The 19458-nt window shown below is 36.8% G+C and overlaps 1 protein-coding gene across 1 annotated transcript; it reads left to right on the top strand.

Annotated features, from left to right (window-relative positions):
* Window positions 1-650: 650 nt before the first annotated feature.
* On the top strand, window positions 651-19080 carry prom2 (prominin 2). The gene is made up of 24 exons (XM_017723072.2): window positions 651-814; window positions 2479-2764; window positions 4854-4906; window positions 6151-6356; window positions 7521-7641; window positions 8001-8064; window positions 8314-8403; window positions 9615-9811; window positions 10529-10603; window positions 11729-11792; window positions 12160-12316; window positions 12452-12604; window positions 13514-13637; window positions 13861-13949; window positions 15411-15495; window positions 15609-15752; window positions 15905-15973; window positions 16084-16176; window positions 16298-16351; window positions 16547-16627; window positions 17835-17903; window positions 18059-18148; window positions 18251-18363; window positions 18521-19080. The coding sequence occupies exons 2-24, from the start codon at window positions 2545-2547 to the stop codon at window positions 18570-18572; spliced, it is 2463 nt and encodes an 820-aa protein (XP_017578561.2). The 5' UTR covers window positions 651-814; window positions 2479-2544; the 3' UTR covers window positions 18573-19080.
* Window positions 19081-19458: the final 378 nt, after the last annotated feature.

Here is a 19458-nt window from a genome sequence, read left to right as displayed (position 1 = left end):
ACAGGGTTGTATGTACTGTTGCTTCTTATTTCCATTGTGAATACAACTTCACAGTACATTTTATTGCCATGAATACTATGGTTACCTTGATTAGTGGGTCTTATTTAGTTTTTATATCCTATTCCTAAATGATCGATCTAAGTCCATCTAAAACACTGTTCTACTGTTTTATTATCATGACTTCAAAGTTTAACCCCTTACAATGCTGGGCATATTCCATCCTAAAGCCTTCAATAACTATATTAGCAACATTGCAAACTGGCCAAGTTATTAATCAAAGTTGAACTGAATTGCTGTTGGTTCCGTCTGCATATTACACTCAGAACTGCTCAGATAAACATTGGAGCAACTTCCTGCATGTTTGAGCTGTGCCGTTACATGCTTGAACTCCATCACTTCATGAAAGAAGTTATTTCACAACAGCATTTTACATTCTCACCAAGGCCTGCTATTCTTTCTCTTTCCTCATCTTTATCAAGTAATGAGTGATTCACTGAAAAATCTAAAACAACATTGCCAGTGTGGGATAACTTTACTAATAGTCTTCTAGCCCTCTCTGTGTCCACTCCCTCATTTCATTTTAAAAAGCTTGAATGCACACTCACTCTTTAAAACAGACCCTCCCCCTCCCTCCATTCCTTCCTACTTCCCTCCCTCCACTGCTCTCTCTCGGTCACTCTCATTGAAGTTCAAGTCGGAGCAGAGCAGGGATCAGCTTTCTTTTGGACACACTCGTTTGCCTCTGAAAATCCAGCACAGATCCAGCCACACCTGCTTGATTCACTCAGCAGGAGCCTTTTTCAGGAGAGAAAAGGTATTGTCCAAACATTTCTCTCTTTACAGTTTTGGATGACCATTAACTTTGCTCTTAAGGCACTTTCTCTCTCTTTCTGTTTGTCTCCTACTTTGCGTTTTGTGTACAAATAAACAGTGCTTGGTTTCTCTGACTTCATTCTGTGCTAGTGGAAAGAGAACCAGCTGGTTAAAACTTCTCTATTTGATGGAACTGGCAAGTGATTTTGAAATGTTAATCTTGTGAATGTGGCAATGTCAAATCTTGTAATGTCTAAAGATGTTAACAGATTTAGTTGGGCAGTGGTTTTGCTTGGGAGAGATCATTTTAGATGTAAGTAACATCTGGGGACAATGACAACACAGCAATCACCAAGAAATGTCTAGTGTGTGTATGTTTCACCTCTCTAAACTCTTAAAGGTCTCTTAATAGTTCTAGGCTTGGACATACACTCTTAAAAAATACGGTTCTTCAAGGGTAAAGAAAATGGTTCTGGTAGTACCATGAACACTCAAAGAACACTTTGTACACACTTAAAAATGGTGGTTCTTTACTGAAGAAAATTATACTCTAGAGAACCATGAACATTTAAAGAACCCTTTCTGTGATTAAAGGGTTCCTTGCATCATGAAAGAGTTCTTCAGACTGATGGAGAATGTACTGTAGATGGTTCTATATAGAACCTTTTTTCTAAAAGGGTTCTTCTGTTGTTGCAATGTCAGGATTGATACAATAGAAGAACCCTTTAATGTACGTTCTCCATTAATATGAAGAACAGTTTCATGATGCAAAAAATCCTTTAGTCATGGAAAGGGCTTTTTGAATGTTAATTGTTCCCTTATAGACCATTTTCTTTACTAACGGAACCCTTGAAGAACCAAAATGTTTGAGTGTGTGTGATTAAAGTGTTCTTTGCATCATGAAATGATTCTTCAGACTGGTGGAGAATGTGCTATAGATGGTTCTATATAGTCATCAAAAGCATTCTTCTATGGTGGCGATGTCAAGCAGGTAAAAACAGAAAAACCTTTTCTGGTGCCATTCTGGTCTTTTTAGAACCATCTACAACACATTCTCTGTCAATCTGAATAACAGGTTAATATAGCAAAGAACCCTTTAAACATACAAAGGGTTCTTTGAGTGCTCATGGTTCTAAATAGAACATTTTCTTTGCTAAAAGAAGCCTTGAAGAACCATCTTTAAGAAAAAAAAACGGAATTGGTATAGAACAGTTACATTATATTGGGGGTTATCTTGTTTACAAAAATTGTTCTTTAAAGAACTATCCATTAAAAAGTTCTTTAGAGAGCCAAATATAGTTCTACCATGGCATCACTCTAAAGAACTCTACTTGGGGCCTTTATTTTAAAGAGTGAAATAGAACATATCACACTGTCCAAGAAAAAAAAGCATGTATGTAATTTTTTTCATTTTTATTTTCCTACATCGTCTGAAGAGGGCATTTGTCCATTGTGTGCTGATGTCATGATGAATGGACTAATAGAAATGCTCTATAATCCCTTTAAATAGAACATCTTTGCATAAACCTACATTAAACATTAAGAGCATTTTTGTGCTCTCCTGTGTTTTTCTTTGGACAGTGATATGCTGATGAACTTTTATACTGTACATCAACACTCAAAACCATTGTTCTTATATTACACTCTCTTCATTTTCTTTCACAGATGAGGTGTAAAAGAGACAGATAGGACCAGAAGTTAAAAATAAAAACATTGCTACAGTCTGCAAAAATGGGGGCCGGTGTAAGACGGCACACACTTGGAATACTTAGCTTGCTGTCATTGTGGCCATGTATGACCACACAGCCCTCATGCCCGGCAGGGGCAACTCCACCAGAACTGGAAATGCCTGGGAAGTGGTCTGTCCAGCTAGACTCTGTTGATGGGGGTTTTATGTCATTGATTGTCCATTCCTTCCTGCACTCTGTCCAGTCAAACCCCTTCCCTAAAGGTCAGCTCATTTTCTAACATCTGTGGCAACACCCCTCTTTGTTCGGCATTATTTGTGAACATGTAATAAAAAGAGGAAGGAGAATACAATCTGCATCTTTGTTCGTGTAGCAGCCTATATGTGTGGGGCTTTTTTCAATGAGTATGTGACACTCAGAGGCCAGCTTTGTGTCATAGTGGCATGGTGAGCATTTAAAGTTCTTTAGAAAATGAAACTCATCAAGCATATAAAGCTGAACTCATTTAGGTTGTACACTGCAAGCAAATGGTAGGGAAGGAATGCGTGAAAACCATCATGTAAATGATACACAAAAATTCAAATATTTTAATAGTCTTCCTTAATATTTCTCTAGATCTTCAGTCATGCTCAGGAAATTGTAGTTAGCCAAATCAGATCTGTTCAATGTTTAAACCTCACTCATACTGCAGGTTAATCAGTAGTTAAACACTTCTTAATGGAGGATAGTTTAGAAACAGTGCTTAACTTTTAATAGCCTGAAACCTTTTATTCATGTTCTTTCTTTTATAATTACTGCTGTGAGGAAGTGTCTTAGTTGTAAAAGTTTCTTTGGTACTAGCTCATAAATCCAAGATAAGGACTTTTTTTTTTACCCAACCATAACCCACAGTTGCTGACAAAACTCCAGGATTGCTATTTAAAGCAGGAAGAGAAGAGTTACTGGAAGTGCTCCATTTATGATGTTGATGATGTACATAATGAGTAACCTTGCCTTTTACTGTACTAGTAAACCAAATTTCACATGGCTTGAAGAAAGAAGGAAATATTTTAAGTCAGAACTTCTTCAGTTATTTAATTTAACCTCAAATCAGCCATTAACAGGAAAACAAGCAGAGGCTGAGAAGCCTATCTTTGTCTAAGCTCTGTTCATTTTGATGAGAACCCTGGTGTGAACTGAAAATTCCGTTTTAGACAAGTCAGCACTGTTTAAGTGCTAGAAAGCTCCTTTTTTGGTACAGATAAGAGTTTTCAGATGCTGCCCTTGTGGCTGAATGAATCCTCTTATTGAATGACTTTATTTTGCTGTAGAAAGTAGCTGCATTTGCACTGAGAAGAAGTGCTTTATCTTGCCTGGCTAAAAAACAAAGTGGCAGTAATACCCAATGTGTACATTTAAGCCAGCGCTCCACTCATGTCAGACTGCTTTTTATTTCTGGGTGGAGAAGAAACCAGAGATGTTTTGGATACAGAACATATGAGAAACTGACGTAGCTCTGTTGTGTATTGTTTTGCAAGTGGTCATGAATCGAATGTACTTCCTTTTCGATAAACACAAAGGCAAAGTAACTACTGGTTTTCAGTTCTTCTGTTGAACACAATGCATGGTACTCAAAGACCTTTGAGGTTTACTGTAACCATAGGTACGTAGATTCTTGTCATGTGCTTTAAATAAATTTACACAGAACGTTGTGTCAGAAAGGCCATCACTTCCAGGAGTCTTAACTAACAGTCGAACATGTTTATAATAAAACATTTACTCAGAGGTGCAAGATACCAGTTTTTCCTTTCCAAAACTTTTAAATCACATGATTTCTCCTGAAACAACTTTAAATTTAAATATTAAGAAATCTGTAATCACTTTCACAAAAAGTTACTTACAGTGCCAATGTATACAAAATAAGCTTTAGCAAAATAAAGATTCTACTTGCCAAGAAAAAAAACAACGGAAGATTTTTTTTCTCTGATATCCATCCAGCTTTTTCTGCTAGTATCAGCCTGATACAAATTCTTTGTATCAGATCAGTGCCACTTCAACAGCTTATGATGTACACATAATTTACAAAGCAGTAATATCTACCTTGTAGATGTAATTAATAAGCTGCTATATTGTATATAACTACTTGTAACACACTACTTTGTATTCTGTGCAAATGTTATGTATCTTAGTGTGTTTTGGATCATACAGCAGGCTTATATACTTATAATTGAGGAAAAGTCAGTGGTACATTCTGAACAAATATCATAAAGTAGAAATTTGACCATGACACTGTTTAGTAAACTTCAATATTCTTATGTCAAGGATTTGTATGCACAAAGAATTTCTTGTTTTTTGCTGTTTTTGCTGTTTTAGATCTGATTATTAAGATAAATTCAGGAACTGCCACAACAGAGACAATAAAAGAGGTAAGTATAAATATAATGCACGACACACAACTACTGTCTCCACACTTTAACCTTGAAACTACAGCCTTATTCTTTAACCTTGAAAGATGTATGTTGTAGATACACTATATCATAGATACACAAACGTATTGATATAATATAATATAATATACCCTTTACAAGTTTGGAATTACTGTTTTAAAGTTTGACATAAATGTTTTCAGAAATACTAAACTAGTATATTGTTGGCAAGAATATAAAATGATTCTTGAATGCTACTCCTGTGCAGCTTTTCAGCTGTTAAATATTTAGTAGGATGCTAAGAAGCTGTAATTAAACATTGTGAAATGATAGAATGTCCAGAATGATGAGCAGAGGTGTTCAAAGACTAAAATGACTGAGAAAAAAAATAATACCCAGAAATCATGACATGATGATATTTATCATTCAGTACCTTCTTGTTCACAATAAATAAAAATGTCTTTTAATTAAATCCACACTGTATAAGCTGTTGTTGTATATAAAAAATAAATGTTGCCAAAGCTTTGAACAATCATGTAATATCATACAATAATGAATAAGTTGAGTGATCATAAGGCCTCAAAGACAGCTTTGGCTGAAGAGAGGCTTTGTTTACCCCACCCATCCTCAAACTAACCACACATCATCAGGTATTTTCTTTGTTGAGTAAACTACTGTGTGGTTTCATTGCAGTCACAGGTGTAGTCACCACCTGATTTCAACTTTGTCATCCCACAGTATTGAGTTTTTAGACTCATTGGCTTCTCTGTATTGAATAGTAGCTCCATTACATAACTAAAGAAACAATTAGTGGACACCAAAAGTATTTTGGCTGATAAACTGCTTGGATTAAAGTTTTTTTTTTTTGGGGAGTGATTCTCTTATAACTTAAAGCTTTTTAAAATGTTTATATTGCTTTCATTAATTGTAAATGACTGTCATTTTTTATGTGAATGTAGCATATTTTTTATGCTGTTATGTAGTTTCCTTTATAGGTCTTGAGCATTATTTCAGTGTGATACTTATATTTGGAGAAGTCTGCATTAAGTAAATAACACATTTGTCAGATGGAATGTTCACTTAATTTAGCACAGTGCATTTTAAATGGTTAAAACTGCATTTCCTATGGAGTAATATATAGTGGCATATTGAGATCAGCTATGTTCCTTTTGATGTTTTTGATCACATACCCAAGTCTGTTGTTTTCTTCATGAGCTCACCTGTCTCTTTCTGTGTGTGTTCAGGTTCTGCGATATCAGACAGGCTTCCTGGTGTGTGTTGCCATTGGGATCCTCTATATCGTCCTCATGCCTTTAATTGGCTTCTGTTTTGCCTGCTGCCGTTGCTGCGGCAACTGCGGGGGCCGAATGTACCAAAAGCAGACCAAGAGTATCAACTGCAAGCGAAGAGTCTTCTACTGGGCAACTTTGTTGATCACTTTGTGTATACTGTAAGTGCCAAACCAGATAGCTGAGAAATAAATCCATTAATCTATGCTTAATTACAGTGCTATGATATTAAAGGTGAGGTCAAGCATTAATTAGAGAATGATATACATTCAGTAACACATGATTGCATGCCTACAACATATGAATGTTAGATTTTTTTTTTACTTTTTCTGTGAAGCGCTTTCCTTGTACTTTTTGCCATAGTCCGAGGTGTGTAGAGTAGCTTAAAACGAATTTCAGGCATTGTTAAATGGCTCATATCAAGGAAACTGAATCCAGCTCATTGTCTTTAAATGAAGGAGTCTGATGTAGTATGTACATATTTTCAAAGTCTCAGAACGTATCATTCATTTCCCAGTTCATACAGTCCACGCATGGAAAGTATGCTGCAAAAACAGCTCGTTTTGGTACTGTGATTCCGTGAAAATGAACACATTTATGTGTATGTGTCTATAACAGCATCTACTTACACTTGCTGAAATTACATTACATTACAGCCCGGGCTGATGTTTGAAAGACACACAATACAGGGCAGGCAATCAGAACAGAGCTTATTCACATATATCAGTCTGAAACTGTTTAAGTGATAAAGGGAGATTTGAAAAAGGTCATGCCAAATCAATCATAAACATTTTTGGTAAATAAAACCACAGTGGATGAAGTGAAAAACACAAGACAAATGTAGGACATGGGTCTTTTAATTCAATGAAATTATGATTGAATTAGAATTAGCATGACAAAAATAACCGATAAAATAATGCCTGCTCCAAAAAATTAATAAATAAATACTCCATTACTGAATCCCATACAGTATCTATCAGCATAGGAAATGAGTTCTGTTAGGTTTTTCCTTTTGGGATACTTTTGGTGTACAATAAAATGATAATGATAATAATAATGATAATTAACAAAGCAGTCTAGATTCTGTCACCAACAGAACAGAATGGAACTAAACACAAAAATGAATTGAGAACTTAGTAGACTAGTTATTATCATACCTCTGATAGGCAATAATGGCATCTTATTGAATCCCATTATTTTGTTACCTTTTATCCAAACTAAATATAAAACAATCATATTCTAGATGCAGATACAACCTGCCATATATCTCAGTACAATGTCTGTGTTGATTCAGTGATGTCCCTCTCATCCATGTCTCCTTTTAGAGCAGGGAATATCTGCATGTTCTTAAGCAATACCTACACAGGAGACGGTGTTAGCACTGGTGTAGGTGAAGTCAACAACACCTTAAAAAATCTACAAAGCTACATCGACACTGTTCCCAAGGTAAATACGACAATGATGGAAAGCAAATTTGCTTTACTTTTATGCTGGTTGTTCTCAGACCATTGGATTCAGGACCAGAAGCACTCCTGTCCTAAGTTGACAACATCATGTAAAGGACAACTGCACAGTACATTCTGTTTCATGGGAAATGTAAAACCTACAACGCCTCACTGCCTCACTAATGGAGTATTTACTTGTGAAAAGTCAACAGTTTCATGACAAGTCTTTGTGATAAGACTTGGCTTAGAGTTGGTTCCTTGTTGGGGTGTTTGCCAAATGTGTGTGATCAGCAGATGTGTGGTTACAGAGCAGCAAACGTAGAATTTACCATCTTTGATTTCTGTATTATGTCCGGACAGCAAATCGACCAAGTGCTGAATGAGAGCTCTGTAACTGTGGAGGAAGTCACATGTCACATAAATGGTGAGTCAAAACGCTTGCACACATGTGACTGTGTCGTGTCCATGTAATTACCCTCCAAAAGCGCCTGATCCTCCTAAACAGATTCTTAAATGGTTCTTGGAAAAACCTTAACATTTGGATAGAACCATTATGTGGAGCTTCACTTTTATATATCTCCACAAAAATGGAGTGTAGTTTGTATGTGAAACTGTTTGCTGTGATAGATAAGATTTTAAAAGTAACACAGAACGTCCTGTTTTCATTCTACAGAAAGTGGCCACTTTCTTGGCAAACAAATCCAAAATGGTCTAGAAGGCCCCCTTAAGCCTGCCCTGGACTCTGTTCGATTGATGGAACAAGGTAAAAGAGAATATTATTTTAAAAAACCCTTGAAATAAAGATTTAGTTTGTGAGCTTACCTCTAACATTGTTGTTTTATTGTAAGTAGTTAGAGTCTTATGCAAATGCTTGAACACCTCTTGATTAAAGTAAGTTAGTAAGTTAAAGTAAGTAAACTTTCCTCTACAAAGACTACAACTGTGCCATTTTTCTGATGGCATTTTCCCCCAATAGTAATTGTGCAATGAAATGTGCAGAAGTGTGTTCAGTCTGGATGGTCTTTCTCATGACATTGTTGATTATGGTTGATAGTACTGAAACTGAAGATTTTCTAAGAAAGGCTTTCTGTTTGTTGCTATTGGCCCACATTCACATTGCTGATTTAGGAACAGACTCATGTTTCATCTAAAATTATCTTGATGATAGGAACAGACCCTAGATCAGTGCTCCTAGTCTGAGTAGCTTTGTGATTACGGGCCATTGTCTGTTAGTTTTGAACTTGCAGTTTCTATGGTTTAACAGCATCTTCTTGCCCATTGCACCACTTGCACCCTAGATAGCAAGCAGATTTCCCAAACACTACAAAATGTAATCAGCATATTGATTGATTTAGGTAGCTGTTTCTTATTTGAGTCTCTTAAGGTATTTAGTTCGTAGAGTAACATAAACCCATGAAATGTTTTTAGATCAAGCTGCATGTTTCACTTTTTGCAGTAATTATCTGCCTGCTGGTAATATTTACATATATATGAAGGAACTGTGAGTTTATTTGAATAGACAAATGCAGAATTTTAAAATAAAATTAATTTAATATTCTGAGACAGTTAAAGACTGTATATTCAGTTGTAGTTTTTAAATATTCTGAGACAGTTACAGACTGTACATTCATTCTCAGTTTAAAAATATTCTGAGACATTTACCTCTAGTCAGTTTGGAAACATTTCGAGACTGTTACAGGATGTAAGATTCAGAGTCAGTTTTAAAACATTGTGAGACAAATATAGACGTTGCATTCAGTCTCAGTTTGGCAATATTCTGAGGTGGTTACAGACTGTATATTCAGTCTTAGCATGAAAATATTTTGAGATGGTTACAGACTGTACATTCAGTCTTAAGTGTGTGTGTGTGTGTGTGTGTGTGTGTGTGTGTGTGTGTGTGTGTGTGTGTTATACCATTTCCTCTACTCCTTTTAGTCTATACTTCACTTACATTTAATGTTTTTAATATTGCAGTGGTGAACCGCACCAGCTTGTTGCTACTGGAGTTGAACAGAACTCAGTTGCAGCTGCAGACAGAACTGGGAGTACTACAGAACAATCTGACTTCAGTGAGAGATCGCATAAATGACACATTGCACAAAACAAACTGTTTGGGCTGTGACTTGTTTCAGTCGAATCTGGACCGCCTGTCCCTGGACACAAACCTTAATGTAAGTGTAATCTGACCTGTTATATGGAACAAGCAGCAGACACCTGACTAGGGAATTAACTAATGAGTGTTAAGCGGTCCATGTGGCCTCTCAAGGCTCTTTATTCTTTCTTTTCTGTTTGTCAATCTTACACAGGAAAATTAATGGACAAAACAGTGTTAGCAGTAACGAGCTAACAAGTGAAAAGGTATCCCAATGTGCCCTGACACATCTTTTTTACGATGCTACAGGCACTGTGTGGATTGTTAGCATTTTTGTCTCAGCTTGCCTGACCATGATTGCTCAGTATGTGCACAATGGGCGTCACTAAATACAATGCTAGATCTGCAGCTCCTATCAAAGCCAAACACAAAAAGCATATAGTGCAAACAGTGGTTTGCATTTTCATGGCAGAGCTTCCTATGAATTCCTGTTCATTTAGAAACCTTTCTCTTATCTAACAGATGCAGGCTCCATAAATACCAGCCATTCAGATGTTTTGTCACGGTGAACAAATGTAGGATATGCCCTTTCAAGCGTGCACACCCCACTGAATCAAAGAGGAGCAATTACTGCCCTCTGGTGTGAAATATATAGCATGTCAGTTGAAATTCTGCAGCTTTCACAGTTTTGACCAATGGAGGTCATAGTGGAAAATCATTATAGAAATTATGATTATAGATAATAGTCCCTGCCACTAGGTATACAATAACTGTTATGCAACATCTCTCACAACAGACAACCAACCTCACTGAGCTCCAGTCAGCTGTGGACCAGGCTGTGAACGCTGACCTGAATGCACAGATTAACAAAGTGAGAATTTTAATACACACTTCATAATACAGACATTTTCTTGAATTTAGTCAAAGTGTCATAGTTATGGTTGTGTTAGTTAAAGGTAGGCGATATGGCAAAAATATGAAATCTTGTTACTTGGCATGACACGACATAACAGACTAGGGTGACTCCTTGATTGGGGTGACATTTGTGTCCCACTGATATTACAATCGCAAATGTGTATCTAAAGTAAACTTAAATGACATGGATAACATCATCTTCACAACAACCAAACTATCCAGATTTCAGATAAAGAGTAGATTTTGTCTGTTCCAGCCCACTATAAAGTGCCTTAATGGTTATATTTCAAGGTAAAATGTAGTATTATACCTTGAAATATAACCATTAAGGCACTTTAAAAATGTTATTATTTTTACAGTAATATGTGAAACTATTGAATATTTTATGATTCAATCATCATTTGTCATGAGTCATCTATAATGGGGTATGGAAATTCACTCAACCCTGTTATGTAAACTTATTCAGCTCTATAAAATATCTGAAAGTCAACAGTTCAACAGAAATTTGCCTCATCTGAATTTCTGGAAGATCATAAGAAGAATTGAAGAAAGTTTCATTATTTTTTCTCTATTTTCAATGATGTTGTCACATTGACTGATGAGGTGCTTTGTTTAAATGCATTTCAATGGTGTAAATGTCTTTCTTAACATGTATGCATTTGGTCATTATTTTAGAAGAACTGTCATTAATCATGATTTACTCATTAAATCTCTTCTCTAAAGAACCTTTCAGTGGATGGTTTTTAAGAGAAACATTTTTGTAAAGGAGACGTGAGAGAGCAAAGAGCCCTAAAGAACCTCAAAATAATGTAAAGGTTGTAGGATGAATCCTTAAATTATAAAGAACACTTACATGATGTGCAGATTCTTTATGCCTTTAAAAGGTTCTTTACACCTGTCCACACTTCTATAAGGGAGCTAAAAGGGTTCTTTTATGGCATTTCTCATAAGAACCTTTTGTGGCACCCCCCTGGTTTTTTAAATGTAGTGTAACTGCATAATATATGTTCATCAGAGCTGTGGTCTAATTCAGACACTGCCTTATATCAACCACTCAGTGACATACATTGTTCTTTCTCAGGGGGAAGAATTACTTGATAGCATTCCCCAAAGGGTGACAAATGAAACCAGAGGCAGCGTGCAGGGTAAGTGTCAACTGTAGAGAATGCAGTAGTCTATTGTTTGGCATTTTCTAGGAACAGTAGTTTCCATCTGATTATCTGATATGCCCCTTGTACTGTTTTGAAGCTTTGTGCTTGAAGCTTTTTTTACCTGAGAAGTGTGTATGACTTGTCATTTAGGTTTCTTCCTCATAACAGGACAATAGAAGTTGTTCTCAAAAGTTATACTCAAATATCCAAAAATGAAAATGACATCAGAATATATTTAACTGTCAGACTCATTCTTCTTTACTTTGCATGTTAGTCTGTTCATTGAAGACATGAACACTGTGCTGTTCTTCAGCACGGCACATTGGCTTTTGTACTTTATGGACTTTTTTGCCTTTCAAAGGGATTCAACAGCAGCTGCAAAACCTGAAGAGGCAGGTCTCACAGGTAGCTACAGATCTTCCTCATGAAACACTGAACGACATCTCCAGCCAGCTGAGCAACGTGCAGAAATCTTTCAGCAATAATGTACCTCAAGTAAAGTCAGCAGAGCAAATCAGGTAGAGTTTCTACAGTCTTATCATTTAATACAAGAGGATTCTCTGACAGTTTTAATGGTTATAAAGTTAGGTTTTGTGCACAACATAAAGAAATATATGCAAGAATTAGGTATGTGTGTGTGTGTGTGCGTGTAGGTGGATTGTTGCATTGATCCTGTGCTGTCTGATTCTGCTGGTGGTTGTGTGCAATCTGCTGGGTCTGCTGCTTGGCCCAGCTGGACTAAAGCCTAATGATGACCCGACTGACCGCTCTAGCACTGCTAACTGCGGAGGACTCTTTCTCATGGCGTAAGTAAAAACCCAAAGTGAGATTGCTTAGTCCTGTTTTTATTGCCTGGAATGATATTAGTGTATTAGTGGATCACTCCACACATTTGAGACTTTTAACTGACTTTAACTTTAGACTAAAATCGTTTTGCTTTGAATGACCCTATGTCTTATATTGTTTATTAAAAAAATGACCGAACATTTCTTTTTGCCAACACAGTAATAGCACCTCTGGTACTGGTACCAAATGTTTCGGTAATGACTGTTCGAGTAGTGACCATTTTAACTAATTTTGAGCAAAATTCAAAAACACTAGTCAGTACAGTATTAGCAAACACAGCTTTGAACAGCTGTACACACAAAACATCATAATAATTTTATTAAAACACAAAAAATGTACTTATTTGTAGAAAATGTGTTACACAGTTTTACAAACTTAGGTACATATTGACCAAAACAATGGGATCATACTGCTCACCAGGTGGCCATGAGAGTCAAGGATACAGTCTCATTTCCTGCTCTAAAATGCAGGGGTGGGGCTTAAATAAGCCTCTGTCTATTGACTAAAAGTCTTTGTGCTACAGCATTGACATGAAAATATGGGACAAAATTTTTAAAATAAAAATTTTATTTAAAAACTAAACTCACACTATATTTAAACATCACTTTAAAAGAAATCAAAAAGGTACTTTAGAAAATATCACTGGGAAAAAACTTGGGACAGCTGTCTCCCATTAAAAAGTGCCCTATAAATCAGTCATTTCCACCCTGGTCTGGAAGAGCTACCTTGCTGCGGAGTTTAATTCCAACCTGCATTTCACATGCTGTCACTCCTCACTTAACATTACATCTCCAGGACAAAGGGTGGAGAACACTGCTAAAAATTATGTAGCTCCAACTGTACCTTGAAACTTTCCTGTTTGTTTTCAGAGGTGTGGGCTTCAGTTTCTTATTCTCCTGGATCTTCATGATAGTAGTGCTGATACTCTTCTTTGTGGGGGGGAACATATACACCCTCGTCTGTGTGCCATGGCGGTCTGGGGAGCTCTTTCAGGTAAACAAACTTTTGAAATGTATTTGAGGGTGCCAAGCTGTATATGTCTCTAGACCTCTCCACCTTAGTTTCGCAAATACATAACCATACATTTCTAGGTTGAGCTTCTTCATATGACAGAAGTAACATGCATAATCACACAAACTACAGTATTTAACATGATGAAACTGTGTGTGTGTTTTTGTATGTGTGTGTATGTGCATGCTTGTGTTTTTAACCACAGTTCCTTGACACTCCTGGTGTAATTCCGGGATTCCAGCTGTCTCAAAATCTAGGGCTAAAAACTAACCTGACAATCACTGGGGTGTATAAGTGAGTCACACAAACACAATCATGCTTTGTCCAGCAAACATTGCTGCCTGTAACATGTCTACACAATACCAACAAAAATATTTGATATTTCAAGCGAAATTTACAACCAAGCCAAAAAGGAAAAATGAAAATATAAAAGGACCGCCTATTCCTCTTGTAGTTATTGGATCCAAAAGTTCTTTTTGATAAAGCAGGTTTCATGAAACCCATAGGACATGAAGGAAAAGTAGTTTTGTTACAAAGTATTACTAGATTGTAGATTTGCACTCAATATAAGCCTTTAAGTCTTCATTTGTATTCATTTACAGGACGTTTTGGATATTGTAACAGGGGTTTTAAGTCATTTAATACACAAATACAACCTTAATGCAACACTGCTGACCTTGAAAGAACAGTCCTCAGGCACTGCACTGCTGGAAAGCAGCAGGCATGTGACCATAAAATCAGAGAGCTGATTCAAAAAGCTCTTAAATACACACACTGAGCTGATACGTTGTAACAATTACTCACAAAGGTCTAGTTTGGGTTGATTCCTTTGTTATTCTTGTTGCTTTTTTTTGCCAACTGGGCATGTATTTTCATATCATGAGGTCAACAAGTCATTTGACCACCCCTCAAACACTCACTTGCTTTATCTAGCTTGAGGAGTTGCTTAGTTCAACTTGCTTAGTGCTGATTCAAAATTTATGAAACTTATCATCACAAAGTCGTATTATGCATTGCTGAAATATGAAGAACAGAGTGATAGGAGGAGGCTTTCAATAAAGTATGCCAAGAAATGTACCTGTGGACAAAGACTATACTGTATATACAAGGACAGAGGTGTATGTATATATCTGTATATTGCTGCTGTCAGAAGAAAATCTTGTTTCTCCATTTTTGTCGTTTTTTCTGTTTTTGCCATAATGGGAAAATGCCTGTTGACCTTTACATTGTGTGTAAATTTCATGATGAATGGACCAAAAGAAATGGCCCGAAAATACTTGGAAAAAAGTCTGGTTCCATTGACTTACATTAAAAGTAAAGTGGGGTTTTTCCTTCTCTTGTAAAGTTGGAGAGTGTGTGTGTGTGTGTGTGTGTGTGTGTGTGTGTGTGTGTATATATATATATATATTACCATTCATCATCACATACATACAATGTAAAAGGCAACATGTATTTTCAATTTATGTCGATATATTAATATCAATATATTATATCAATATATTCAATATATTAAGCTGAAAAATGATTTTTTTTTTCGGTTTTGTTCCGACAGCAACTTTATATATACATATATACAGTCAAAATACTTTGAAAAAGTAGTAGTCCTGAATATGGAACACTGTCCAACGACTTAACACACACACACACACACACACACACACACACACACACACACACACACACACACACACACACACACACACGTGTTCCATTACTTTTCATTGTTTGTTCTTTGCATCACATCTCTTTCCACAGTGACTGCCACAAAGATGAGTCCTTGTGGAACACCTTACACCTGGCGGAGGTTATTAACCTCAATGACTTTCTTAATGTTTCCAAAGTAAGAACTTGACTACCCTGCAGATATAGAGTCTTTTAATAATTTAGTCATCAAACAACCATGTCTACCACATCTTACATATCTGAGAAAGAAATTTCTTCTTGTTCTAACAGTATACAGCTCAGGTCCAGCAGGATTTCGAGAAGAGTCAAATCAGTCTGCCCAACATCACTCTGCTGAGCTCAGGGATACAGAGCCAGCTACGCAACTTCTCTACCACAGCCAACAGTGTGAACTTCAGCAGCATCATCCAGAAGGTACACTAATAGCAGCTCAGCTATTTATCTCTTGTAAACAGTGTCTGCACTGTAGAAGAAGAGTACTGCGCAGCAGCAAGATTACACTCCAGTAAGTCTATTTAAGAAATGTAATAACTCTTAAAATGTCATTTCTTTCTGTTGCTTTTTAGATTAATACTTTTTCAGAAGCAGATCTGAAATCGACTGCAGATGAACTGGATAGATTAACTAATAATCAGGTGAGGTATTTTTATGGGGGATTTAGGATCTTCCAAACACTGTTGCACATGAATACCAGTTTGACAATTAAGCAAAACTGACAGGTATTATAATGTTCCTTATTGTTTAGGCCAACACCACTATTAAAACTGAACTCCAGAATGAGGCAAATGACCTGAGATTCATCCAGACTCAGATCAATATCACTATCAACCCTCTGGTGGTACGTTCACTCAAAACGAGAGACATGATGCTGAACCTGAATTTAGCTTGAATGCTACCTTTATTGTGTATGTATATACAGACACAAAGCACACTTATTTTACAGCATGTTGTTTTTACAGGGGCAGCTGAAGTCTACAGTTGAGAGGTTAAGTGTCCTGTCATCACAAGTCAAAGTAAGTTAACACTGGAATATTTAGAGGTCTAAGAATGCACCTGATGATTTCGTTTTCTGCACTCAGTATTTTAGGCCAGTCTAAAATACTGAGCACTTTTGGCAGCCTTATGAATTTTGTGCATAGGCTATAGTGTAAAAAACAAAAAAAAACATTTCTAAATGAAACACTTTTCCTCCACAATCCATGCTTTAGGGTACTGTTGAGAATGTTCTACAGAAAGTCAGCTATGCCCAGGACGTTTTGAACAACAACAAAACACAAATAGTGAAATCGGTAAGTGTGCTGGTGGTTATGCAGTGATATGATGACTGCATTTGGTCAGATCAAACAAGATGATTTGACTTTTTCCTTAAACTTAATCATAACAGTCAAAATATTAAGATTATTGATTAAGTGATATAAAAGAATAATATTGTTTTATAGTGCTGGGCCATAAAGATAAAGTTCAACATCATGATTCAATATTACTCTATGGCCAAAAGTGTTTGGACACCTGGCCATTACACCTAAATGAGCTTGTTGAACATTCCCATTCCTTGGCATTAATATGGAGTTTCCCTCTCTCTTTGTACCTATAACAGCCTCCACTCTTCTGGGAAGGCTTTCTACAAGATTTTGAAGCGTTTCTGTGGGACATTGTGCCCATTCAATAAAAGAGCAAGGTTTTGACTGATTCAGAGTCCAGTGGCGGTATGCTTGGCATAGGGTATAGTGAACTTATGCAGCTGCTCAGCCATGGAAACTACATAGTTTGGAACTATGTAGTGACTGATGCAACAGAGAATAGGCGGGAATGTGCCTCACAGTCCTGCTCTGAGTTTGCGTGGTCTACTGCTTCATAGCTGTTGTTGCTCCTAGATGCTGCACAGTAACAGCACTTACAGTTAACCAACTGTACGTTTATCAGGACCCAAGTTTCTTGAACTGATTTGTCAATAAGCTCTTCAGCACAATCCATTCTACTGTCAGCATCTGTCTATGGAGATTGTATGGCTGTATGCTTGATTTTATAATGTAAGCAATTGGTGTGGCTGAAACACCTGGAATCAACAATTAGGAGGGGTTGTCCACATACTTTTGGCCATATAGTATATTTATTTTATTCAATATTTTCCAAATGTATCATGATATCAGGTGATATTTATGTTTAAATTAATAGTAATAACTAAGGCCCAATGCTTTGTACTAAATTATTGTATTGTATATTGTAACATGGTGCAACATGGTACTAAACAGAAACCAAATTATCAGAAAGCAAACTATTTATTAAACTTTTTTATGTAATTTGAGCTGTTCTATCAAAGCAATCTGAAGCACCAATTTTATATATATAAAATGCCTTTTATTTTAAGTTGTTTTGTCAGTACTCTGTAAACTAAAAATCAATATTATTCTGATACAAAAGCTGGTATATGATTAGTTGGTTAGTTAGTAACCATAATTCCTGTAAAACATTAAACCACTAAACATTCTTCTACAGAAAACAAGAGAATTTATAGATAGTCAGATGGGAATCCTCCAAAAATTTGCTGAGTGGGCAAACGACACGGTGAGTTTTAACTTTCATTCATTCTAACAAGTCTTCAAATTTCTGACACACTTTTGTGTTTATAAATACAGTGTACATTGTATAAGTGTGGTATTATGGTGCACTGTGGCATGCCTCCAATCTAAATGAACTATTTTATTGTACTCTGATCACAGATCACTGAGCGGGTGGGTCGCTGTGGGTCAGTGGCTGCAGCTGTTGACACAGCAGAGAATTTGGTTTGCACAAAGCTGGTAGACTCTGTGGTAAGACTATGTTGCTCTTGGTTCATTTAGGCCTTACATGGGACTGCTGTAGTATACACCACTTTATTTAATGAACACATGCTGCTTCTCCTTTGTGTCTAGAATGCCTTTTGGTTCAGTTTGGGCTGGTGCATGGTCTTCCTCATTCCCAGCATTATCTTCTCAGTCAAGCTGGCCAAGTTCTACCGTCAGATGAAGCACAAAGATGTGTATGAGTGAGTTGAGCCCCTGCTGGATGCAAAAGAGAGTGTCATGTCTGTTGTAGTCACAGATGCAGCATCAGCTCACTACACTTCACATTCCAGCTTGTAGAAAATACATTATCTTTGCTTATTAGCACAACTCTCATTGCTCATCTTCTTCTCTTTAAAGGAACCAAATAATGATGCATCCCATTCCGAGAGCTAACATGAAACCTTACTGAAAGAGAGAAGAAAAACTACTGTATGTTGATTGTTGCCATACTAAAGGCCTTCAGCACAGAATTCTCACTTCTGATTTGACAGAGGAGTAGCACTGGATGTTCAGCTACACAAATCAAGAGCCCAAGAGTTCAGCTATTAAATGGAAAAGGGAAATGCACGGCCTTTGGATTGAGCACATTCCAGACATGACTTGAAAGTTTTACTATGAGTAGTACCACCAGAGGCGCCACTATGAGTGTGAAAATAGTAAAACCATGCTGCGGCCATTTGAGATAATTTGGGATCTTGAGTTCGATTTCTTTTGTCTTCTGTGCAGCATTAAATATCTGTCCAAAATTTTCATTGCCATTTTTCAAAAATGTATGTTGTTGTTGATGTTTTTTTTTTTAACCCGTATTTTAAATAGGAACTGGCATGAATGCACTTTATGTGGTCCTCAATAAGGTCAAACCTTATATGTCATAATTTCAGGAAATGTACTTTGTCTATTAAAGTGTGCTACTGACAGCCTGTGTCTTTTTTTCTCATCCAAGCAGTCAGTAAAACATTTCTGAGGTTGTGCTCTTAAATTAGAAACACAATCAATAGAGGAGAGACAGCAGTAGCTGGTAAAAACAGCAGCTTTCACAGGCTGTGGCTTTGCCTCACTGGAGTTAAGTGGGGTGGAATTTGACCTCTGAGCCTGTTCCATAAATCTGCATATCACAGCATTTTTGAACTGACTGATGTCCCTTATGAGCTGTTCTAATGCTCACTCCACTTACTCACAGCTCCTCTGGAGTACCAGAAGCCATCACACCGCTCTGCTGAACATGTCTGTTTGGTGTAAAGCAGCTCCCTGGACCCCCCTGAGCCACACACTCTGTCCCCCAGCCTCTCAGAACA

Source organism: Pygocentrus nattereri, chromosome 5 (assembly GCF_015220715.1).
Source record: "Pygocentrus nattereri isolate fPygNat1 chromosome 5, fPygNat1.pri, whole genome shotgun sequence".
NCBI lineage: Eukaryota > Metazoa > Chordata > Actinopteri > Characiformes > Serrasalmidae > Pygocentrus > Pygocentrus nattereri.
The sequence above is the reverse complement of the archived record's forward strand: the minus strand, read 5'-3'. Positions and strand labels throughout refer to the sequence as shown.

Excerpts from the sequence above, each read along its gene's own strand:
- prom2 (XM_017723072.2), top strand. The coding sequence starts at position 2,545 with ATGGGGGCCGGTGTAAGACGGCACACACTTGGAATACTTAGCTTGCTG. Across the intron at positions 2,765-4,853 it reads GTCAAACCCCTTCCCTAAAG|ATCTGATTATTAAGATAAAT; the intron begins GTCAGCTCATTT and ends TTGCTGTTTTAG. Across the intron at positions 15,496-15,608 it reads ACTTTCTTAATGTTTCCAAA|TATACAGCTCAGGTCCAGCA; the intron begins GTAAGAACTTGA and ends TTGTTCTAACAG.